This window comes from Oncorhynchus mykiss, chromosome 13 (genome assembly GCF_013265735.2).
Source record: "Oncorhynchus mykiss isolate Arlee chromosome 13, USDA_OmykA_1.1, whole genome shotgun sequence".
Classification (NCBI taxonomy): Eukaryota; Metazoa; Chordata; class Actinopteri; order Salmoniformes; family Salmonidae; genus Oncorhynchus; species Oncorhynchus mykiss.
This window is the reverse complement of record NC_048577.1, coordinates 24,066,633-24,092,323: the sequence shown is the minus strand read 5'-3', so window position 1 is coordinate 24,092,323 and position 25,691 is coordinate 24,066,633. Positions and strand designations below refer to the sequence as shown.

Below are 25,691 nucleotides of genomic sequence, written 5' to 3'. Positions count from 1 at the left end.
GCTAACAGGCAACAATCTTAGTGAAAGCACTAATGGTTGAGAGACCACATAAAAAGGAGACAAGGAAAGGAAGCCATTTGAGTACTGAGACATAGAATACACATCTGGGATTCCGAAAGCTAATCTAAATAAAGAACTGAATCAGTTTAGTTACTATATATGCCTCTCTAAAAAAAATTTGCAAGAATATTACTAAAGCTAAAAAAGAGTATACACTGATAATTCATATACCTCTTCCCTTCTATCCCAGATTGGGCGTTCCACAGAGAGCCCCATAGACTTTGTGGTGACGGACACGGTGCCTGGCAGTCAGCAGAGCCACGGGGGGGAGGGCCAGACCCAGACCCAGTCTATCCAGAGCACCATCTCGCGCTTCGCCTGCCGCATCATCTGCCAGCGGAGCCCGCCGTACACCGCTCACATCTACGCCGCCGGCTTCGACTCCTCCAAGAACATCTTCCTGGGGGTGGGTTGGGGATTGGGATGAAAACAAAATAGCTGCCATATAATTAGGGTAGAAATACTACTAATGTGATATACTGTTTCTCTGTAAGCATTTGCAACTAGCATGCGTGAGGCAATGATGTTTAGAAGTCATAATATCACCTTGAAATAACTGAACTATTAGAACCAAAAGTGTTGCACGCATATTTCTGAAACTCTCCTTTTCTACTTTCTATCCCTTCTTTCCCCCAGGAGAAGGCAGCCAAGTGGAGGACACAGGAAGGACAGATGGACGGGCTGACCACTAATGGCGTGCTGGTGATGCACCCTCGCCACGGCTTCACGCAAGACTCCAAGCCGGGCGTGTGGAGAGAGATCTCTGTCTGTGGCAACGTCTTCACCCTCAGAGAGACCCGCTCCGCCCAGCAGCGGGGCAAGATGGTGGGTAGCTATTAGATACATACACAGACCCAAGCATGCACACATGTACACACACACAGATGCCGTGCGCACACATGAAGTAACAAGCACTAACATGTGTAGATGTTCACACACTCCTGTGCAGTCGCATTTTGCAGGGACATTGTTTTAAGAAGCTGTTTCTGAAGCCTTAATACTGCACTAACTGAATGGAAGCCACCAGCTAATGTCCCCAATTCTCACACTAACTTGGAAAAAATGTATCTCTGGAACCATTTTTCAGAACATCGACTCCACCGTTCTCCAAAATGTTATTTTTGTGTAACTTCATTAAGCCATTGGACAACAGCTCTGTGATATGAGCAGATGGGACATCTTAACTAATTAATTAGTTATCTCAGTTGTACAGAATAGTCTGGTTGGATGGGCTCCAGCTGTTTGAGGTCTCTGTTTCTCAAGCACAGAAATCGGCCTCTGATTTATTATGTGATACAGTAGGTCTGTTATGTCACCGATGATAACCTCCCCTGGAAAACCCTGAGTCTCGACTTTTAAGTTCCATCCCTTCCTCCCAGAGACCACACAGTCAGTTTGGAGGATTTCAGTGTGTCAGAGTAATTCTCATAGGAATACCCACCCCCCCCTTCCTCACCGTCATTTTGGGAGGAATGACTGAGTCTGAGACATGCTGTTATTATGATCATGATGTGGTTTGGCCTTTAAACTTTAAAACTGAGGCACGAGAATGGCCAGGGGGGGGGGGGGGGGGGGGGATCCAGAGAGCTGATGAGAGGAAGGGATGCTGGTTCAATGGGTTTAGTCACAGCAGGTCTGCACTCTGTCGGAAACAAAACCAAGATTTCTTTGATGTATTATTGAGGTACAGTGCCTTGCGAAAGTATTCGGCCCCCTTGAACTTTGCGACCTTTTGCCACATTTCAGGCTTCAAACATAAAGATATAAAACTGTATTTTTTTGTGAAGAATCAACAACAAGTGGGACACAATCATGAAGTGGAACGACATTTATTGGATATTTCAAACTTTTTTAACAAATAAAAAACTGAAAAATTGGGAGTGCAAAATTATTCAGCCCTTTTACTTTCAGTGCAGCAAACTCTCTCCAGAAGTTCAGTGAGGATCTCTGAATGATCCAATGTTGACCTAAATGACTAATGATGATAAATACAATCCACCTGTGTGTAATCAAGTCTCCGTATAAATGCACCTGCACTGTGATAGTCTCAGAGGTCCGTCAAAAGCGCAGAGAGCATCATGAAGAACAAGGAACACACCAGGCAGGTCCGAGATACTGTTGTGAAGAAGTTTAAAGCCGGATTTGGATACAAAAAGATTTCCCAAGCTTTAAACATCCCAAGGAGCACTGTGCAAGCGATAATATTGAAATGGAAGGAGTATCAGACCACTGCAAATCTACCAAGACCTGGCCGTCCCTCTAAACTTTCAGCTCATACAAGGAGAAGACTGATCAGAGATGCAGCCAAGAGGACCATGATCACTCTGGATGAACTGCAGAGATCTACAGCTGAGGTGGGAGACTCTGTCCATAGGACAACAATCAGTCGTATATTGCACAAATCTGGCCTTTATGGAAGAGTGGCAAGAAGAAAGCCATTTCTTAAAGATATCCATAAAAAGTGTTGTTTAAAGTTTGCCACAAGCTACCTGGGAGACACACCAAACATGTGGAAGAAGGTGCTCTGGTCAGATGAAACCAAAATGGAACTTTTTGGCAACAATGCAAAACGTTATGTTTGGCGTAAAAGCAACACAGCTGAACACACCATCCCCACTGTCAAACATGGTGGTGGCAGCATCATGGTTTGGGCCTGCTTTTCTTCAGCAGGGACAGGGAAGATGGTTAAAATTGATGGGAAGATGGATGGAGCCAAATACAGGACCATTCTGGAAGCAAACCTGATGGAGTCTGCAAAAGACCTGAGACTGGGACGGAGATTTGTCTTCCAACAAGACAATGATCCAAAACATAAAGCAAAATCTACAATGGAATGGTTCAAAAATAAACATATCCAGGTGTTAGAATGGCCAAGTCAAAGTCCAGACCTGAATCCAATTGAGAATCTGTGGAAAGAACTGAAAACTGCTGTTCACAAATGCTCTCCATCCAACCTCACTGAGCTCGAGCTGTTTTGCAAGGAGGAAAGGGAAAAAAATGCAGTCTCTCGATGTGCAAAACTGATAGAGACATACCCCAAGCGACTTACAGCTGTAATCGCAGCAAAAGGTGGCGCTACAAAGTATTAACTTAAGGGGGCTGAATAATTTTGCACGCCCAATTTTTCAGTTTTTGATTTGTTAAAAAGTTTGAAATATCCAATAAATGTCGTTCCACTTCATGATTGTGTCCCACTTGTTGTTGATTCTTCACAAAAAAATACAGTTTTATATCTTTATGTTTGAAGCCTGAAATGTGGCAAAAGGTCGCAAAGTTCAAGGGGGCCGAATACGTTCGCAAGGCACTGTACATACTGAAGGCCAATAATACAGGACAATGCTCAAAAGGCACTGTACATAGGCACTGTACATACTGAAGGCCAATAATACAGGACAATGCTCAAAATAATATACTCACAGTATCTCTTCTCACTCCAAACAAATGAAAAGCACTACATTAAGTGCCTTAATGGAGAACCCAGGATCCCACCTTCACCCCACAGCTATTAAATGTGGCATCCGTAGGTTGCCGTCTACTGGACCGTTGACACATTGCAGAGCAACTCCATGTGGAGCATGTGTTTGTATTGTGTCTGTTAATATCTTGCCATCTCTTTTCTAATATTTCTGTGTCTCTTGTCCTGAACCTCTCTCCCATTGCAGGTGGAGAGCGAGAGCCAGGAACTGGTGGATGGCTCGCTGATCGACCTGTGCGGCGCCACTCTCCTGTGGCGCACGGCCGAGGGCCTCTCGCGCACTCCCACCGTGAAGCACCTGGAGGCCCTGAGGCAGGAGCTGAATGCCGGGCGGCCCCAGTGCCCCGTGGGTTTCAACACCCTGGCCTTCCCCAGCCTCCGCCGCAAGGAGATCCTGGATGAGAAACAGCCCTGGGCCTACCTCCGATGCGGCCATGTGCACGGCTACCACGCCTGGGGAGGCCAAGGACGGGAGCCCGAGGATGAGGTGGTGGAGGTGGGCCGTGAGAGGGAGTGCCCCATGTGCCGAACCAGGGGGCCATATGTACCGTTATGGCTGGGGTGTGAGGCGGGGTTTTACTTGGACGCGGCACCGCCCACACATGCCTTTAGTCCGTGCGGTCATGTGTGCTCGGAGAAGACGGCGGCGTTCTGGAGCCAGATCCCGCTGCCACACGGCACGCACACTTTCCACGCCGCGTGTCCGTTCTGCGTGCAGCAGCTGGCCGGCGAGAGCGGCTACCTCAGACTCATCTTCCAAGGGCCCCTGGACTAGATAATGGACAGCGATCTCCTTCCAAACCTCAACTGACACTTAACAACTACCAGGGTTGTGATCATTAGGGCACACAACCGAAAACCTTTTCAAATGTTTTGCAACAGAAAATGAAAATGTTAGTTTCTTATTGGACAAATCCAGGTAGTCCCTCACTGTTTCAGACAGTTTTCTTCTGTTTGGTGGCTCATGAACATGACCCAAGGGCCATTCAATAACCAAGTGAATGGTGGAAATACAGCTTAAAGGACTGTTAAGCATTTCTTAACTTAAATATTTTGGAGAGCTACAGAATACTTTTTTTCCAAGTGACCTTTTTTCTAGCAGTGCTGTTTTCGATACTATAATTCTATTTTCATGTTAACAATGAAAAAATGCTAACACAGAAAACTCTTCCACAGGTGCAGATTTGTAATGTTCCGATGCAAAATCCATTGTGAGGCTGTGTGTGTGTGGCTTGGCGTTTTATAGTATAGTCATTTCTTTTTCTATCTGAAACTTACGAGGTGATTGTAGCAGAAACAAGCATGCTTTGTAATGCTAGCTACTGTTTTGGAATGACCTCCTTTTTCTTAGACATGAAGACCCATGTTGTTAAACTAGGCCTATTAAGTCATTATTTGGCGATTGCATTAAAAAAAAAGTGCTTATGGCCGTGTACCTTTTTTTTTACTATGAAACCCAACATGTTCTCTATCTTAATGTTATCAATCTCCACATCAACACGTAGGTAGGTATAAGGTGGAAGTGGAAGAATTACATAATACAAAATAATATCACTTTTCTCTCTGTGTACCCTTCTGCCTTTCTGAACAAGGACTGGAGAAACAGATCTATGAATTGACTGATGGAAACTTGTTGACAATGACCCATATCTGAATGTCCAGACTGTGTTCAAAGCAAGTGATCAGTTTTTTTTTTTCTTTCAATTGAAGTGTGGCCCTAAAACACATTGACTTTTCAGATGGTATGAAAGTTTTCCCCTCTCATCTTCCATGTGTACCTGCATTCAGTGTGTATATAATATTTATGTTTATGTTTGTGTGTATGTTAATTTACCCGTGTATCGCCTTCTGATCTTAATTTACGCAGTGATTGGTACCCGAATTTGAGTAATGTGCGAGAGCTTATGTTCTTTACCGTTCAACCAACTTCCATTCATGTTTTACCAGTTTGTTCTGCTTTATATCCTCTTGGTCGCCTGATGCCTTCATTCAGGACGTTGAGTATTATTTCTGCAAAGAGGGTTGCTGTTGCAGACAACACATTTATTTTTTACCAACTGCAAAGAATAAAAGTGAAAAGCTTTGAAATTGTTCACATTTGTGTGAGTCCTCGCTCTTTTTCCCGTCCACTGTTGGAATCCAAGATCATCAAATCCACACTGGACAGAACTCATGTATACTAGATATTTGGTTTACTTAGCTGAAATAAATAACATATGCAATGACATTCGCCCTATTATTACACGGGATTCATTTGGATTGACAGTACTAGCTAGTTCACATAAAAAAGACTTTTGCCACTTATGAGAATGTGAAAATTGTCAGTTATAAGCAGTAGGTAGGAGATTGGGCAACTATATTTGTATTTTTCTTTAGGAACTCAGTCGGGGTCTCAACTTACTTAATAATAGAAAACACAAGGTGCAATTTGGTTGCGCATCAGCAGTCACTCAAATAGCCCAAGTCAGCTAAACGTTTTTTTTTATTGGTAAGTCAGTCTAGCGGCCAGCTATCTAAAATTGTAGTAAGCATGGGGGAATTACCAACCGGGGTGGGGCCCATTGATCATCAGTTATCATATTAAAAACTGCAAACATTTGCCTTCATCCTATGGCAAAATGACACAACAGTGGTAGGCCTGATCACCGACAACGACGAGACAGCCTATAGGGAGGAGGTCAGAGACCTGGCAGTGTGGTGCCAGGACAACAACCTCTCCCTCAATGTGAGCAAGACAAAGGAGCTGGACTACAGGAACATCAACAGGGAGCGGATCGGGAGTTTCAAGTTCCTTGGTGTCCATCACTTGGTGTCCATCACATCATGGTCCAAACACACTAAGACAGTCGTGAAGAGGGCACGACAGCACCTTTTCCCCCTCATGAGACTGAAAAGATTTGGCATGGGTCCACAGATCCTCAAAAAGTTATACAGCTGCACCATCGAGAGCATCCTGACCGGTTGCATCAACGCCAGGTATAGTAACTGCTCGGCATCTGAACGTAAGGCGATACAGAGGGTAGTGCTTACGGCCCAGTACATCACTGAGACCAAGCCTCCTACCATCCAGGAGGACCTATATACTAGATGGTGTCAAAGGAAAGGCCAAAGAATTGTCAAAGACTCCAATCACCAAAGTCATAGACTGTTTTCTCTTCTACCGCACGGCAAGTGGTACCGCAGCGTCAAGTCTAGTACCAAAAGGCTCCATAACAGCTTCTACCCCCAAGCCATAAGACTGCTGAACAATTAACCAAATGGCCACCGGATCATTTACATTGACCCCCCACCCCTGTACATTGACTTGTTACCGGTACCCCCTGTATATAGCCTTGTTATTGATACTTTATTGTGTTACTTTTTATAATTTTTTTACTTTCGTTTATTTGGTAAATATTTTCTTGACTCTTTCTTGAACTGCACTGTTGGTTAAGGGCATGTTGTATTCAGCGCATGTGGGGGCGGCAGGTAGCCTAGTGGTTAGAGCCAGTAACCGAGAGGTTGCTAGTGGGGCGGCAGGTAGCCTAGTGGTTAACCGAGAGGTTTGCTAGATCGAATCCCCTAGCTGACAAGGTAAATCCCTGTCATTCTGCTCCTGAACAAGGCATTTAACCCACTGTCATTGTAAATAAAGAAATTGTTCTTAACTGACTTGCCTAGTTAAATAAAAACATGTGACAAATAAAGTTTGAAATGTGTAGAACTGCAGGAAATAAGCTGTAAAACTGCACACTTTTCTCTCCACCCCATGGCAAAATGAGTAGAACTTCATGAAATGAGTCGTACAATTGCAAAATGTTCTCTGCCCCATGGCTAAATGTGTCGAATTGCAGCAAACTTGCTTTAAAACTACAACATTTTCTCTACACCCTATAGCAAAATGCGTAAAATTGCAGGAAATTAACTTGTTTTTTTTGTAACACTAAAATGTTTTGCTTGCAAGGTGGGGAGGGGGCTGTATAGATGTGGGTACGCAGACCCACGCCAGGAGCCACAGCAGCCCCTCATGGCCCCCCACGCCACGAACCACTGCAGCCCCTCATGGCCCCCCCACGCCACGAACCACTGCAGCCCCTCATGCACCCCCACGCCACGAACCACTGCAGCCCCTCATGCCCCCCACGCCTATCCCTGCAGTAAAGTATGTTGTGGCAGTGTGCTGTGACTGCATCGTTATGCACGTAAGAACTCGAAGAAGATTGTTTGCGCAGTGCATTCTGGTTACGGTACCGGCGGCGGTGGTTTGCTTGATGTTTTCTCCTGGTTCGTCTAATGTGATGGTGGAAAGAAGAATCAAGAGCTAATGTGTTTCTAACAACAGGTACCAGACATGACGCACCTTCTTTTTTTTGTCTGCTCTTCAACAACAACAACAGCCCAGCGGTCATCTATTTGTGTGGACTGCTTCCGTTTCTGTTTGGCTGTCGGGCTAGCGTTCTGCTAGCTTCGATTATCAGTCGACGTGTAACCAGCTGGTCTCTTCAGGCCGCTGCGGTCGTGGATAGCTACTCGAATATCGATGCTCGGAGAGTTAATCGTATCTCGTCTGTAAAGAGTAATTAGAAAAATGGTCAATGACGGTTAATGTTGCCGCATGACGGGGAAATGCGAATGTGGACGGCGGTGTTTCATATTTAGCTATAACGTTAGTAGGTAACTGGCTAACGTTACCTACTTAGCTAACTAGAGTTATCGTGCTACCTTGTTCCCCTCCTGAGATAGTTAAGGCGCTGCAGTTGTCTAGCACCCCTCTACTCAGTTATCTAGCTATTTAAAAAGTAAAATAACGTTAACTAGCTAACTAGATTAATGTAAGTTAAAACTGTCATCTGATCAGATAAGTTACCCAGCTAACGTTAGTTAATTGACCACATCATCCCTGGTGGAGTTGGAACATTATCTGAATCGCAGAAATAGCTGACTATATTTTCTTGACATTTTGCATAGTACAGTTTTGATCCAAGCTAGCGAGGGAATAAGCTAGCGAATTTAGGCTGACTGTAGCTGTCCAGTTAGTTAGCAAGCTACATGCGTTAACATTTGACGTTGTTGATATAGGCAGCTACGATGTCATTGCCCAATGACCTGTTCAGTGTCTTGTGATGTGTTTATTTTATTTTTATTTAACGTGATGCACGTGACGTTGGTGTAAGTCAGTCATATGACAGACGTGTACTATATGTCTCTGGTGTAAATCATTTGTTTTCTAATTTCACCCTGCATTCGACAATGTATGTTACTGAAACTGACCACATCCATATTGACAGGAGCTGATTGTAGCCTATAGGTAGATGATACCTGCCCACCTTTCACCCTAATCTTTTCAACAGACAGATTAGACAACAAAGGATCTTCGCTCCTGTAGGCAGTTAAACATAGTCTCAGTTGCTGACACAACACTGTCTTCTAGTCTGATTATATTAGTTAACATAGGCTCTGTTCTAGGCACCCTCTACTTTAATCACCAATGATGAATTACTTTGAATTTGATCATTCGGTTTAGGTAGACTGGGCTAGTTATGCAGACAAAGCAATAACTGAATCAGTACACAGTGGAAGTGAGTCAAAAGGCATCGCTTTCCTCACTGTTCAGATTATAGCCTAACGTCTGCTCAACTGCACCTCTGAGCCACAATTGTCTGAGCGACACTACATCTGCACTTTCACTTCTGCTTCACACTAGTGACTTGTGACAATGGCTGAAGGTCATTGCCGTGCACAGAAAAATGGGCTGACTTTTGAATGGATTGACTGAATTGATTGACTACTGACACAAGTTTTCTATGTCCCTATTTGCAATGCCATTGGACTAAGAACTCTGCAGATGTTCCGGTTTTGTTATTTTGTTACCGCAAACATTAATGTTTAGGCTATGTCTTTGTTTTTGTATTGATACTCTCTGACTCAGAGCTATTTTTGCTAACTCAGCTAGCCTCCGTGGAGAGGTGCACCGATGCCATGGCCTCCCACAGCTCCTCCCCAGTGCCTCATCCCAGCAGTGGTGGCAGCGAGGGGATCTTCCAGAAGGACAGGGACCCTTCCTCACGACACTACAGGCCCGTCCACTCCCTGCCCGACGTCTGCCCCAAGGAGCCCACGGGTAAAGAACTAGCCTACATTTATGGTTGGCCAGCAGTCTTACAAGATTATTATCTATAAAGGTTAATCTTGTGTCACTGTTGATCAACCATATGCTGACTGCAGTCCTATTTTCTACCCCTCTCCCAAAGTTTGCACTTGTACACTCTCCCTCATGGATTTAAAAGGAATGGACTGGTGTAAGGCACTCCCTCCAGCCATTCTCGCACCAATCCAAAGCTTTTAAATGCATTAGCGGAAGTGAAATAGTGCACACTCCTTGGTGAAGGGTAGTAGAGAATTGGTAGCCTCAGTAAGAGCGCATCGGTGAGGATGGTGGGTCAGGCTAGAGAATTGGAGCGCAACCATGGAATGCATCTCAAGATACATGAAATGTTTTAATACTGCTGAAGGTTTCTATTGACTACATTTCCCACGTGCCCTTGCAGGCGAGGCAGCCCGGGGGCTGTGCGAGGGCCCGTCGGTGGTGGCCGACCAGCACAGGTGGACGGTGTACAACTCCAAGGTGAACCTTCCAGCCGCGCTGAACGACCCACGGCTGGCCAAGAGGGAGTCTGACTTCTTCACCAAATCCTGGGGCCTGGACTTTGCCGAGACAGAAGTCATGCCCTCCTTCTACCTCCCCAACATCACAAAGGAACACTTTGGCCCCTACCTGCAGGAAACAGCTCAGGTAACCAACGCACTCTGCTGCCCCTGTCATTCAGTTTGAATTATTCAGTAGATTGGACAGAAGTAGAGGCCACTGTCTGGCCTGGGTTGTGTTCATTAGGGCATGCAACAGAAAACATTTAAAAACACATTGCAATGAAAAATAAAAATGTGCATTTCTTATTGGGCAAGTCCAGATAGTCCCTTCCAGTTTGACTGTTTGGTGTCTGATGAACACAGTCCAGGTGTCAAATCCTCTTTCTAATGTTTGAATGTAATGAACATGGCTTTTTAAGCTATTTCTAAGACTTTGTCCTCTTCCCTTTACTCATGGTCGAAATAGCACTAAGAAAATGTATCCACTATAATTCAACTGTATAAGCTATTAGGCCTAAACTAAATTGTGTCTGTGTTTCTCTGTAGAGGGAGAAAATCCATGAGCGATGCAAGAATATCTGTCCCAACAAGGATGAGCTGGATGCGGTCTCCAGCATCACAAACAACCACGGTATGCAATATTAAACAGCTCTGCACCATAATGACTGGGGCCTACCGTATCTATTTTGGACCATACGGACAGATCAATCTTATTTGTTTGGTCAAATCTCAAATTTCCTTTCAGTGTTGAAGTGAGTTGATTCAACTAATATGCTCTTTCACTTTCTCTTCTTCGTAGACAAATCAAGAACAGAGTTGGAGCAGGTTCCCAAGGTAATTACTTCCTCTTGTTTTGGGTTGTATATGTGTGAGTTGTGGGGATTTCTAGAGCCCTATTGAACTGTCTCGTCCCCTTGATTTGACACTATGCTTTCATGATCCTCAAACTGTCATTAATACCGTAAACTTTTTAATATATATTTTTAATTGTATTAATATCTCCCTTGTCTAGACAGAGCAGCACACATATTTTGTTCTGGATTCCAAAATGAATATCTGCCTAATGTCTGGCTTAAACAGATCTTCATGAAGCCTGACTTTGCACTAGACGACCCAACAACCTTTAACGCGGTCCTACCATGGTCACACTTCAACAGCGCTGGGCGGAAGAGCAGCAGGGACATGGCATCGTCACGGTTACTACAGGAAAAGGTGAGACGGCGAAAACTTGAACAATTGTCATGTCCTGCGTTGTTTCATTGCTTCACCGTCATGTTTCCTGTTGTTGGCTTCTCCCTCTCTCCATCCCTCTCTTTCTTCAGCTGAGCCACTACCTCGACGTGGTGGAGGTGAGCATCGCGCGCCAGATCTCCCTGCGCTCCGAGGCCTTCTTCCACGCCATGTCCTCCCAGCACGAGCTCCAGGACCGCCTCACCGAAACCGCCCGCGCCGTGGCAGTCCTCCGGGGCCGCACGGCCGCCATCGAACGCATCATGTGCGAAGGTCCGCTGCGGGCACTGCGGCAGGCGCTGACGCGCTCCAACTGCGCGCGGCTGCACAACAAGCTGAAGCTGATGGCGGCGGTGCATCAGAGCCAGCCCACTGTGCAGCTGCTGCTCTCCACCTCGGAGTTCGTTGGGGCCCTGGAGCTCATCGCCACCACTAAGGAGGTGCTGCAGCAGGAGCTGCAGGGGATACACAGCTTCAGGTGGGGGGGATGGGTGTGTGTAGCATGTTTGTTGTTACATACTCAGATCTATCGACGCACACAGTGGTGACACTTGTCTGATTACATGCGCTGACACTCATATGAGACAAACAACATACATCAAATCAGAGTAAGCAGCAGTCCACGCCAACTATTTATTGTGAGTAAGCTTGAAGCACAAATATAGCGTGGTTGCAGAACGGTATCATGCTGAAAGTTTAAAGTACACACCACTTCTAGTCAGAATACTTTTCACAGAGTTTCATGTCAATATAAGTCATTTTAAACACGAGTCCCATCGTGAAATACTCTGTGTATTCAGAGTGTGGCCTTTGGACCCTGTGACGTCTCCTGTCTCCCCCCTGCAGACACCTGGGCTCGCAGCTGTGTGAGATGGAGAAGCTGATAGACAAGATGATGGTGGAGGACTTTAGCATGTACTCCAGGAGTGACCTCAGCAGGAGTCTGGAGGACGACGGACAGGTCATGGAGAAGGTCTGTACCATTGAGATAAAAAAATAAATATAAAACAATGTTTACATCTGAATGAAGTTGTGGTTTGAACCCTATAGCTTGAGTTCAACCATAAATGGAAAATGTTGAGAATGTGTAGGTGTGGTTGGAGCACCAAACTGAGGTTGTGTTTTGTCACAGTGGTCACTGTTCTCACAGATGCAATACAAACGTTCAGTCTCAATAAAGGTGGGTCTGACTCTTCCGAACAAGTTTGCTACTTGGAATCAAGTGAATAAAAATGGCACATGTTGGGTACTCCTGTATAGTTTGTTCAGATCAGAGGAAAACATCAATGTGTTGATCTCTTCAATCGTCAACCTAATTTACATTTCAGTAGCACAATTGGCAATTGCCTTTTTGTTATTATGGGTATGGTAACTTTGAATGACTCTGAAGGGGATTTTAATTATCTTCGTTATGCGGAAATCATTGTCTTAATTGGTTTGAAATATGAATCTCTTTGTTTATTAGTTTATTGTAATTGATTTGATGAATTGGTCTTATCATAATTGATCTCTTGAAGTGAAGAATTACTCTGATTGGAATTATTTGGCTTTATAGTATTGCTCACTGTGTGTGTGTGTGTGTGTCGGGGGATACAGGACAGGCTGGAGTCTTTGGTGTTTGGCTTGCTCAGGCAGCGGAAGCTGGATTTTCTGGACATCTACAGCGACGAGATGATCCTAGCAGCCAAAAGCATCGTCACGCAGGTAAAAGACCAGACACAGTATCAGAGAAGACAGACACAGTATCAGAGAATAGACTTATACTTCATGATCATAAACATTTATGGTGAAATTGGGAAAAGGGTTTTGACATGTTAAGGGTATTTCCCAAACCTCTCCTCCAGCACCCTCTCAGAGTTCCACTTTTTTGGTCTATTCCTGAACTAGCATACCTTTATCAAATGAGAAATACATTTTGAGTTGGTAAAACAGATATGGAAAGTAACATACTCTTATCCCACAGTCAGTTGTCGACTCGGTGTCACAGATTGAAGAAATCGACACTGACATCGTCACAAAGTGAGTAGTACAGCTAGCTATATACAGCTATACATTGAATGTGTTTGTAATTGCTTGAGCACATTGAGCTGCTGGTAATATCTACCGAATGCACTGGAGGTGTGGTCAAAATATGGCCTGGTGTTCTGAGAATCCTTCCTCAACAAAGGAAAGAAAGCTAAACCAGTTGGTTATGGTTGTCTTAACAACAACAATGAGTTAGACTGCGTTAATCTGTCATTGAAAGGAGCGCTTGGAATATGACGCGAGGGCTGTGAAACCAATCTGGTTGTGGAAATCTAGTTATGAGGGCGTACGTTAGATTGTCAGATAAACGTATTGTTTAGGGACAGGGCTCTTCAACAGTCTGGCCAAATTCTGCCTTCAGATCATTTGATTTGGCCCCGCAAGTTTTCTTTTTGTGTTCTTGAATTTTCATTGTTGCATAAATAGAGAGACAGACCGTGCCTTCAGAAAGTATTCAGACCCCTTGACTTTTTCCACATTTTGTTACGTTACAGCCTTATTCAAAAATGGATTCAATAAATACAGAACCTCAGCAATCTACACACAATACCCCATAATGACAAAGCAAACGGGTTTTTAGAAGTTTTTGCTAATGTAATAAAACATTTTAAAAAACAACTTGTAAATAAGGTATCAGACCCTTTGTTATGAGACTCGAAATTGTGCTCAGGTGCATCCTGTTTCCATTGATCATCCTTGATATGTTTCTACAACTTGATTGGAGTCCACCTGTGGTAAATTCAGTAGGGTGGACATGATTTGGAAAGGCAGACACATATCCCATATTTGACAGTGCATGTCAGAGCACAAACCAAGCCATGAGGTCAAAGGAATCGTCCGTAGAGCTCTGAGACAAGATTGTGTCGAGGCACAGATCTGGGGAAGGGTACCAAAAAATGTCTGCGGCATTAAAGGTTCCCAAGAACACAGTGGCCTCCATCATTCTTAAATGGAAGAAGTTTGGAACCAACAAGACTCATCGTAGAGCTGGCTGCCCGGCCAAACTGAGCAATCGGGAGAGAAGAGCCTTGGTCTGGGAGGTGACCAAGAACCTGATGGGTCACTCTGACAGAGCTCTAGAGTTCCTCTGTGGAGATGGGAGAACCTTTTAGAATGACAACCATCTTTCAGCATTCCACCAATCAGGTCTTTATGGTAGAGTGGCCAGACGGAAGCCTCTCCCTAGTAAAAGGCACATGACAGCCTGCTTGGAGTTTGCCAAAAGGCACCTAAAGACTCTGACCATGAGAAACAAGATTATCTGGTCTGATGAAAACAAGATTCAACTCTTTGGCCTGAATGCCAAAATTCTCTGGTCTGATGAAACCAAGATTCACGCCTGAATGCCAAGCGTCACGCCTGGAGAAAACCTGGCACCATCCCTATGGTGAAGCATGGTGGTGGCAGCATCATGCTGTGGGGATGTTTTTCAGCGACAGGGAGACTAGTCATGATAAAGGGAAAGATGAAAGGAGCAAAGTACAGAGAGATCCTTGATGAAAACCTGCTCCAGAGCACACAGGACCTCAGAATGGGGCGAATGTTCACCTTCTAACAGGATAACAACCTTAAGCACACAGCCAAGACAATGCAGGAGAAGCTTCAGGAAAAGTCTATGAATGTCCTTGAGTGGCCCAGCCAGAGCCCGAACTTGTAACCGATCAAACATCTCTGGAGAGATCTGAAAATAGCTGTGCAGCAATGCTCCCTAGCCAACCTGAAAGTGCTTGAGGATCTGCAGAAAATGAGAAACTCCCCAAATACAGGTGTACCAAGCTTGTAGTATCATACGCAAGAAGACTTGAGGCTGTAATCGCTGCCAAAGCTCTTCAACAAAGTAAAGAGTAAGGGGTCTGAATACTTATGTAAATGTGATATTTCAGTTTATTTTTAATACATTTGTAAAAATGTCTAAACTAGTTTTTTACTTTATCATTATGGGGTATTGTGTGTAAATTGATGAGGGGGAAAAAACAATCCATTTTAGAATAAGGATGTGACATAAAAATACGTGGAAAAAGTCAGAGGTTTGAATACTTTCCGAATGCACTTGATCGTATCCCAATTTAATCCAGGTTTGAAATGAAATCTTTGAATTTGGTCCGTTTTTATTTTTGTACTTTTCTATCTGCTATGTTGTTAAAGTTTATCATCACAATACCCCTGGGTGGTATTCACTAGACACCAACTGGAAGAACCTGAATATGTCCAATAACCGATCAACCCTGTTCTGCCAAAATCGGTTTTGTTTTGACAATGGATTTAGAAGTGGATATGAACAAAACATTTGAATTAAACTTGATTGTTCAACTCCCCAGCCCTCCTGCATCATTTAAAGCCAAACATAGGATTTTCCTGTGTGTGTGTGTGCGTACGTATATACAGTTGCAAGAAAATGTTTGAACCCTTTGGAATTACCTGGATTTCTGCATTGATTACTCGTAAAATGTGGTCTGAATTCATCCAAGTCATAATAATTGGACACAAACAGTTGTACTTCTACATTTTTTTATTGAAGACATTGTGTGTGTGCGTGCATGTAGCCTACACACACAGGCAGATATTTTCAGCTGGCAGGCTGACCCTGGTATATGTTTCTGATTGACAGTGAGGGCTTTACTTAAGCACTTTGGACTAAGAATGGGGTACATTTATTTTTTTTAAATAAAAAAAAAAAACTTATTTTGGTGAAAAAATATGATTTCAATTGACAACACTACTGGGCAACAAATTGGTTAAACCACATTTCATGACCCATGGGGTCAATTCATCAATATTCAGACTTAAAGTTGTGTATATTATAATAATAATAATAATAATGATAACTGCACGTTGTCATATTTTCTCAATGTAGTCTGAACATGTGGAAAAACCTGGATCGTTTAGAAATGTAACAACCATTTTGAGGGACTTGGCACTATACACCACTTGAAAACGCATGAATTTGAATGTAATTGAATATTAATGTTTTGGACATATAAAATTACCATAATTTGACATCAGTCCTCATTTAACAATGCTTACCTACCTATGAAAGCCATTGAAGCAGACCTAAAGTAAAAAAATATATTGTTCACATGAATAAAAATGCTATGCAAATTACCATTCTGATATGGCATTGCTGGTATGACTCTCCTGTTATATCCAAAATAAACATCAAGCTGGCAAAGAAAAGAAAGACCTTGTTTGAGTTGTTTAGTAATAGGAATTTAAGGCAACATTTTTTTCTAGGTGTTTTTCAAGAGACCATTTTAAAGGATTGAAGAACCTCTTTCTGTTGCAAAACATTTTGCTATAATAAGACCCTTCTCTCTGCTTCTGGTTGGTCAGGCTGGCAGACCAGATGCGTCTGATGACCTTCCCCCAGTGGTTTGAGCTGCTGAAGTCCGTCTTTGAGAACTTCATTCTCTTCCTGAAGAGGATCAAGGTGAGGATCATACTTTATTAAAAATACAATCCCGGTTGGTTTGATTGAATCAAAATGGGATTTATGGAATTGTCCTCTTGCTGAATAGAATACTTGAAAAAGGTGTATTATGAGGTAAAGAAAATGGAAGGTAGTTAGATGTCTTGCTATATAAATTGGCATAGAAGAATAGAACAACACTAGCATTTGTTATTTTGGCAGTGTCTACACATTTCTCTTTGGTTGACGCGCAAATCAGCTGTTTAAAGTGCATTACTTTACTGGCGCGTTGTAGGACTCAGAAGTTGATGATCTGTGCCTTTTTATTTATCTGGTGTAGTTAGCAAGGTTGGGGTCAATTCCATTTAAATTCAAGAAGTACACTGAAATACCAATTATCTTCAATGCTTTTCAATGAGGGACATTTATAATTGGTATTGTTTACTTTCTGAATTGACTGGAATTTAAATGGAAGTGAACCATATGTCCTCATCCAGGCAACGCTCAGTGTGGTGAGGAATGTGGTGCTGGAGGCGCTGGACAGCAACCAGAAGAGCCGTCTGCTGGAGCGGGCTGCGGCTGCAGCGGGGGGCCTGGCTGAGGCCCCAGGGACCCCTCTCAATCAGGGGGAAGCAGAACTGGCCTACCTCACCCACGAGGGCCTGTTCATCAGCGACGCTCTAAATGATGCCCAGCTGAACCTGGGGGCAGGCGGGGGCCAGGAGCAGAGCTCCACGGTGGGGCCCAGGCAGGCCCTGTCACGTTTGGATGGTTGTGGTAGTGACTCCGCCTCAGGGACCACCGAGTCGTCCTCCAGCAGGGAACACGCTCTCCAGCCAGGAGGAGCCGCCGGCATCTCGTGAGTCACTCACCACCTTCACCAACCACAAACACGCACTGTTAACACTACTGAGTCAGGCTATACTGTGCTGGCCTGGTTATTTTTCCACCAAAGTAAAGTTTGGGTTGGCAAGGCAGTGTGATAAAGATTGTATTCAGCTGTGACTCAGGAAATCAAAGTAACTGTCCAGTGTTTCCAGATTTATCTCAAATATGACCTGTAATTAATTACAATATACGCGAAATAGTTTTCATTCCAAAATGTTTTAAGGAAGTATGTTTAAAAGCAGCTTTTCTGTGTTTGAATGGTGTGAGTGTACCCCAACCAGAGAATACAGGGTTATTCTGGATCAAAAAGGGGCTTAGGTGGTGGGTTGGGCAGTCGGTCTGTTGGCCAGGCAACATTTTTGAGAACATTTGAGGCCCCCATTTTGGTGGTGTAAAGACATTTAAGTTCAACTAATTTCCTGAAATTCTACACATTTCTTAATTGACTGTGTGAAATGTGGTTTTTATAGCTAATCTTCTGCAATTCTACATTCTACCATGGAGCTGAGAGAACATTTAGCCGTTTTAAAGCAAGTTTCCGGCGATTCTATGCATTTTGCCATGGTTAACCCTAGAGTCGATATCCGCTCCCCTTTGGAAATCAAGTTGACATAATAAAACAATCCCCCTGTTTAAGCTAGAGCTACACCTCCGATGTCAGCCTTCTGCGGCGGAAGCTGGCCGAGCTACAGCAGTGTTTGTTAGACCAGGAGACATCCCGAAAATCGTTCTTCTCACAAACGTCTGTAGCGTCCGAACAGTTTGGCCTACATGACCCCTTTTTATATAAAGACTCACAAACACCATTTTTCCCTACGACCCCCACAAAGCGTCACGGGACTCGTCTAAAGTCGCTACTGCCGATCTGCCAACTTCTGTCTGTAGCATCCAAACAGTTTGGGCTACACACTAATATGACCCCTCTGTGGAAAGGTGAGTCTCTCTATGACACCTCACAAGACTCGTCTCAAGGTAGCCCAGTACCAGTTCGAACAAATGATGGAAGCATACACTTGCTGGACATTTTTTTTTTTTTAGATACACCACCCCATACACAAAACTGGACCTACAGACAGTGAGTGGCGTGGCCGTGGCTTGCTGTATAAAGCAGGCAGACATGCATCGTGGCATTCTGTTACTGTTCCATTGAACGTTATAAATGGGCAAAACGAGTGACCTAAGCGACTTTGAGCGGCAGTCCTGTGGGTGAAAAACAGCTCGTTGACGAGAGAGGTCGAAAAAGAACGGCAAGAATCGTGGAAGGTAACAGGCCAAATAACGGCCAAATAACGGCGCAGTACAACAGTGGTGTGCAGAACAGCATCTCGGAACTCACAACTAGTCGGTCCTTGTCACGGATGGGCTATTGCAGCAGACCACCACACCGGGTTCCACTCCTATCAGCTAGAAACAAGAAGCGGCTCCAGTGGGCACACGATGACCAGCACTGGACAATTGTGGAGTGAAAAACATTGCGTGCTCCCAACAAATCCCGGTTCCTATTGTGTCATGCTGATGACAGTCAGGATTTGGTTTAAGCCAGGATGGATCCATCCTGTCTGGTGTCAACGGTACAGGCGTAATGGTGTGGGGCACACGTTAAGTCCCTTGATACCAATTGAGCATCATTTCCATGCCCCAAGGAATTCAGGCTGGGGGGGGGGGTGGGCTGGTACTAGATGGCTGTACCGAATAAACTGCCCAATGAGCGTATATATGTTTAAAGGTTGGGACCGGCTGGGACCTTTTTATACTCTGTAGTAGACAAAAAAAAATGGTGTGCCATCTGTATAATGGAAATAGAATGTCTAAAAAAAAGTGTCTTTCTAGTAATTGTATTTCTGTGTTGTCTGTCCGGCTGCAGGTCCAGTGAGGACATGATGCCCAGTGACCTGGAGCTGGGCCGCGTGGCCAATAACATCCAGGAGCTGCTCTACACCGCCTCAGACGTCAGCCACGACCGCTGTGTCAAAGTCCTCATGGCCAGAGCCAAGGTAGCTAGCTAGCTTAACGCATGCCATGACAGGAAAAACAACACGCAGCATGACCAAAGCACTCTCAGCTGGCTTTGTGTGTGACTGTACAGGCAGGGTTCGAATTTCCATTGGTGCTCTGAATTGACCATGTAAAATGGGAATAACTCGAAACGCTGCCTGGTAGTGTTTCCTGTTTTGTAACCTTGAATAATCACTTTCTCTCTCTCTCTTTCGCCAGGATGGCTCCCTGGAGCGTCTGAGCTCGGCCGAGTTTGTGTTTCTGTCCCAGGCGGTGGAAGGCTTTGTGAGGGACACGGAGGAGCTGTGCTGCAGGCGCAGTGTGTCCCTAAGGGGGGCGCTACAGAGCCAGGCCAACCGCTTTGTCCACCGCTTCCACGAGGAGCGTAAGACCAAGCTCAGGTACTAGACTGGAGAGTGTACACACACACACACACCTTACTAGGGAATAGATGTGCAATACTTCAGGAACTTGAAAACCGTTTATCTTAACTGTGTGTGTGTGTGTTCATCTCCAGTCTGCTGCTGGACAATGAGCGGTGGAAACAGGCAGAGGTCCCTGCAGAATTCCAGGACCTGGTTAACTCCATAGCAGATGGCAGGATCACACTACCCGAACGCAAACCCCAAGGTAATATACCATTTGAGCATAAAATTAGCACCCGCCACCCACGTGTAGATTTAGATTTTGGCAGGTAAGTGTCTATTCCACCAGCCATGTTGGCGGGTGGTCCATTTGCAGGGATCTACAGTGCAAGCATTACATTGTCAAAAGTCAAGTATGAGCACGGAAAATGTTGCAATAGCTGTTTATATAAAGTATTTCTGCTGTTCCGTTTCATAACTGCTAATCGCTCAAATAAATAGGAATCCTATATCCCACCTCTCGCTGTAACACTGCCTGGCAGGTGAGCTGTGCACACTGAATTAAGTGCTGATAGATTCATTTTTAGAGGCGCTGTGAAAGTTGGTCTAATTTACTCAAGTTTACAAAGTGAAACTTTGTCCTCGTTTTTGTTGGGTTACTTACATTGCGTGGTTGTTTTTCGACGTTGGATTGCGTCTGCTGCTTCAACCGATAGCAAAGGGAGAGATCCCAAATCTCAGAGACACTTAAAGGGGCAGCTGAACATTTTGTCTCTGATATTATGGACTCAGATCACATGAAATTAAATTCAGCAATATACCACATTAGTTCGTACTAATACATTTCTTGTTTTTAGAAACATTACAAAGCATGATCATTGTTTTTTTTTAATTATGGCAAAAATATTTTGGCTGGTAAAGGACCTGAGTGGCTGGTAGACCACAAAGTGAATTTTAGGCTCTGTATACCATGTTTAACATAGTCTGTCACTGACCCACGCTCTGCACAACTGTCATTCCAGGTTCCCGATGGTCAGTCCCCCCAAAATATTTGTCTGTCCCCAGACTGACTGAGTTTATTTTCTGTCTTCTCAACACCAGGCACAGAAGAAAGGAAACCAAGTGATTATTTGCACATTGATGGCCAGAAATATGCTGTTGTCGGGTGAGTTTTGATTTACTAACTACGATTAATCCGCCTTTCCACTCCCACATTCAAAACAGAAGGCATGTAGGGAAAAATGATTGCGACCCATATTGACTGGTGACCTCTGTGTTCCTCCTCATCAGCACGGTGTTACTACTAATCCGGATCTTCCTGGAGTACTGTCAGTGTGTCAACGACATCCCTTCCATCTCCACAGACATGCTCACCCGCCTCTCAGACCTACTCAAGGTAACAACACACCACCCCCTGTGGTAGAAGGATGGTCTGAGAGTTGGCTACATTTACCCGGCAAGCATCCCACTAACAAACTGCCATGTTGTATTGAATGGTCCCTGACCCTCTCTCTCTCTGACAGCACTTCAACTCGCGGAGCTGCCAACTGGTCCTGGGGGCAGGAGCACTACAAGTGGTGGGACTCAAGACCATCACCACTAAAAACCTGGGTATGTACGCGGAGCTGGAGCGTGCCCAATTTGACTGGAGCGCGGCGTGAGATTCCCAGAGGCTGGCGCGTCAGTAGCGCTCACGTCATGCCCGGCCCAGCATGCATTTGTAGCCTACTTGTGCGACGCTATCTAGAGCCCCTTGCGTTAATTCTGTAAATATTTTAATGAAGAAACTGAGAAAACACACATGCTGAATCAAGGTGACTTACAAAGAGAGCGAGTGTGGTGATGTGTCCACAACTAAAGAATCATTGTGGAATCGGAAAAGACACGTATCCCTAAAGCATGACTTTACTACATGCTTAAAGAAAGAAAGGAACGATGTGTCATTGTAGCAAATTATTTCTAAACTAAAAATCTGATCTCTGTCAGCTCGGGGATTCGATCCAGCAACCTTTCGGTTACTGGCACAACGCTCGAACCCCCACTACCTGCCTAGTGGTTAGAGCGTTGGGCCAGTAACCGAAAGGTTGCTGGATCGAGTCCCCGAGCTGACAAGGTAAAAATCTGTCGTTCTGCCCCTGAACAAGGTCAGTTAACCCACTGTTCCGAGTCCATCATTGTAAATAAGAATTTGTTCTTAACTGACTTGCCTAGTTAAATAAAGGGTCAGAACAAAAATGAATTTAATTATCTATTCAATAAGCTTTCTATTTTTATTGGGTTATATTACCTAAAAACCTTTAGGCCTGCCTATAGAAGGGGGGGAGAAAAAAAAAAAAACTGCATCTCTGCCCAGCCTGGTAAGAGTGGCCAAAATGGTGTTTAACATCCCCAGTGGCTCTATTCTCTGCTGCCGGCCGGCTCTCCTGACACCACAGACTGGCCAAACGTGTGCTTCTAAAAAATACATTCAAAGGCACTAATAAGTAAATTTTTGTTTAATTTGTATTGAATTCTAAATAAGTCACAGCCTGCGCAATTTATAGACTATAATGATTTAATGCTGAGGGCTTTATGTCCCTACCAGCCAATTGTGTCGCACTCGCAAATGCTTCACAATGTATTTCTTTGTAGGCTATAGCCTTGAACTAATATAAATCATTCATTTTGGTTCCTTCTTAGGCTCCCTGTCCTATTTAGTGTTTATATGCTGTTTAATATGTGCACTTTTTACATACACCTTTTTCATTTTTATTCCAATCATATGGTTTGTGTTCAATACTTCAGAACCAAATGGTAGGTCCCGGTAGTCTCACAAATCAACGGGTGTTTGTTGAATGGAGTGAGTTTTTAGTGGAGCGGTTAGGAGTTGTCACTGCTCCATGAAACAAATCCTGCTCAACTCCACTCACATACTCTCCTAATGTACTACTTGGGCGTGTCCAATAAGACGAGCAATTTCATTTTCCATTTCAAAACATTTTAAAATTGTCTCGCTATGGAGTGTGCCCTACTGAACACAACCCAGTGCTTTGCTATGAACCGTAGGTTTTGCCCCACTACAGGGTAACCTCCACATTCGTATTAGCCGTGTGTTCCTGTCTGTGATGTCCGTGTAGAAATAACCATAGTGTGTGTCTTTCCTCAGCCCTGGCCTCTCGCTGTCTTCAGCTGGTGGTTCACTACATTCCCGTCATCAGGGCCCACTTTGAGACCAAGCTGACGCCCAAGCAGTACAGCGTCCTCAGGCACTTTGACCACATCACTAAGGTGAGCACGGACCTCCACGCACGAGGACAGTACTCTAGTTCGGAGATTCACTTGTACACTGTGAGTGACACGACGTGTAGGCCTTTTGAGTTTTAAGAAACGTTTTTCTTTTTTGGGGGGGGGGGCAGGACTACAACGATCACATAGCGGAAATCTCCGCTAAACTGGTGTCGATCATGGACAGCATGTTTGAGAAGGTGCTGTCTAAGGTGAGTTCTACAGGTCCAAACCACTCTCAAACTCTCCCCGTCTAACCTACTATACCACTATAGAAGATTGGCTACAGCAACGTCAGTGTGTCAACATATCTATCTCGTCTCCCGCCAGTATGAAGTCAAGGCCCCCATGCCGTCGGCCTGCTTTCGCAACGTCTGTAAACAAATGGCCAAAATGCATGAAGCCCTCTACGAGCTGCTACCTGAGGAACAGGCACAGGTAATGTGCCAATAATACCACAGAGATCCTATTCAATGACTTCTAATTATTCAAATGTGTAATAATGAATAATACAATGTACTACGTGACGACGCTGTAGTTAATTCTACTGCTATTCTCAACATACTGGGCACGGTCCAGGTGGTTTTCATTGCATTCGCAGCTGACTAGATGTTTTGAGGGTAACGTTGTGTGTTTGTTTTTTTCTCTGGGCCTAGATGTTGTTCCTGAGGATCAATGCCAGCCTTAAAATGCACCTTAAAAGGCAGCTGGCCCGTCTCGGGGTGCACCACGACGGTGGACCTCAACACGGGTGAGTGTTTCTCACCTCGGATTCTGTGGGGGTTGAGAGAGAACATTTCTGTAATATTGCCCCAAAAATGTGTCCTACAGTTCTCTGCTTGACCATACCAAAAATAGTAATAAAACACACAGATTAAATCTACTCCTGGACTAAAAAGCATGCTCAACGGAGAATCTCTAATGAAAGTCATTTGTCCAGAACTAGGCTTAATGTGTCTGATAAAACAGCTTCTTGTCGCTAAAAGACCATTTCAATGGACTTGTTGATGACTTGAAAGCACTTCTCTGATTCCCATCCCAGGCTGGTGACGGTGGATGTCGCGTTTTACACTGAGAATGTTCAATCACTGAGGACACTTGAGAAGCTAGACTTGAACATGGCTGAGATCTGGGAGCAGAAGAGGTGATGATGGGGGTAGTAGTCGTCCTACCTACCTACAGTGTGTAACGCCTTGTTAACCCACCCCGGAGGGAGGGGAGAAACTAACTCAGATTCTTGTTGTAAAGAGACTGCACCTCCAGCAGCCAGCCTGCCCAGGGATCTCACTGAAGCCCACGCTGTCTGTGTACAGAAAGAGAGTGGAGGAGGTCTGGTAGTGGTGCTTCTTCAAGGGAGAAACTCCCCCAGGCAGCACCGGTGTGGGACCAAACACTGAAGCGGCCATTGTGTAGGACAGGCTACATAACATGGCACCCTATTCCCTATACAGTGTACCACTAGTGCATGATCTAGGGAATAGGGTGCCATTTCAGACACTGACATGGGCTTTTTTTTTAAAGAGCACCTCTCTGGGGGGGCTACAATGAGATACGAGACACCTTTAGGATGCAACTGCTGCCCGTTACCTCATCACACTGTAATTCAACTATAGATGACTTATTAAAAACAGATGAATGATTGGACTGAAATGCTGACATGGTTCAGAACATGTCACTTACTGGAGAACTGATTTTTTTTATTTATTTTCAGGTTGAAAGCATAGTTTTTCTTGCGTCGGTCAACGAAGTAAGGAATAACAAGGCCACTTTGACACACTCAGACCATGTTTAAGCTAAATGGCATTTAAGTTGACTAAAAACACAGCTTCAGATGGAGCATAATTTGCACTGAATACATCTGCAAACAAATTCCTTCCAATCCTCAATTGTTAGTGTTCCCTTCCATGGCACTAAATTAAACCTTTACTGTGCTGTCTGTACAGTAAGAGTGAGCCATTTCAACACAATGCGACTATATGCCCGAACTAAGTAATTCTATTTAAAGCATTATTATCTCTTGGAAGCATGAACGAACATTAGCCTCTGATTGGTTTGTCTTTTTTAACGTAGTTAAGCTCCAACCAAAAGTCTTGTTTCCCAGTTCTATTCACTGCCTGTCTTACACTGTGAGGATCTACTGGTGTATATAACAAAAAGCACCATCCAGTAAAGTGGTCTACTTCAAAAGTGCCTACTTTTGATAAATAGCATACTGTTTGAGTGCCTGTGAGCGTATGACTGTTGGGCACTCTGGGTAAGAAAGTGTGGCAAACTGAAAATCTGACCGCATGCCTGAGTGTTTGTCTTGAATCCCAGGAAACTGAATAAAACATGGGACAATATGGAAGCATTTCTA

General features: G+C 44.3%; 2 protein-coding genes across 6 annotated transcripts in view; both read left to right on the top strand.

Moving 5' to 3' along the window:
* Positions 1–5,630, top strand: part of LOC110486013 (E3 ubiquitin-protein ligase pellino homolog 1) — a 47,527-nt gene extending 41,897 nt beyond the window's left edge. The window contains exons 5-7 of the mRNA XM_021557303.2: positions 251–466; positions 697–885; positions 3,723–5,630. Coding sequence (XP_021412978.1) covers positions 251–466; positions 697–885; positions 3,723–4,310 — 993 coding nt within the window. The 3' untranslated portion in view covers positions 4,311–5,630. The remainder of the gene's footprint in view (positions 1–250; positions 467–696; positions 886–3,722) is intronic.
* Positions 5,631–7,700: 2,070 nt separating this feature from the next.
* On the top strand, positions 7,701–25,682 carry vps54 (VPS54 subunit of GARP complex). Of its 5 annotated transcripts, none has more exons than XM_036940668.1 (24): positions 7,701–7,856; positions 9,468–9,635; positions 10,063–10,307; positions 10,709–10,793; positions 10,962–10,996; positions 11,243–11,374; positions 11,485–11,870; positions 12,239–12,365; positions 12,525–12,572; positions 12,989–13,096; positions 13,356–13,411; positions 16,748–16,844; positions 17,321–17,682; positions 19,576–19,705; positions 19,926–20,107; positions 20,224–20,336; positions 21,173–21,236; positions 21,362–21,467; positions 21,595–21,682; positions 23,217–23,338; positions 23,467–23,547; positions 23,666–23,773; positions 23,992–24,086; positions 24,378–25,682. In XM_036940668.1, exons 2-24 carry the CDS (start codon positions 9,494–9,496, stop codon positions 24,481–24,483), a joined length of 3,018 nt encoding a protein of 1,005 aa, XP_036796563.1. In that variant the 5' UTR covers positions 7,701–7,856; positions 9,468–9,493; the 3' UTR covers positions 24,484–25,682. The 5 variants fall into 5 exon arrangements, with proteins under 5 accessions (XP_036796563.1, XP_021412969.2, XP_021412972.2 ...); XM_021557294.2 differs by having other exon boundaries at positions 7,704–7,856; positions 9,464–9,635; XM_021557296.2 differs by having other exon boundaries at positions 7,735–7,856; positions 9,444–9,635.
* Positions 25,683–25,691: the final 9 nt, after the last annotated feature.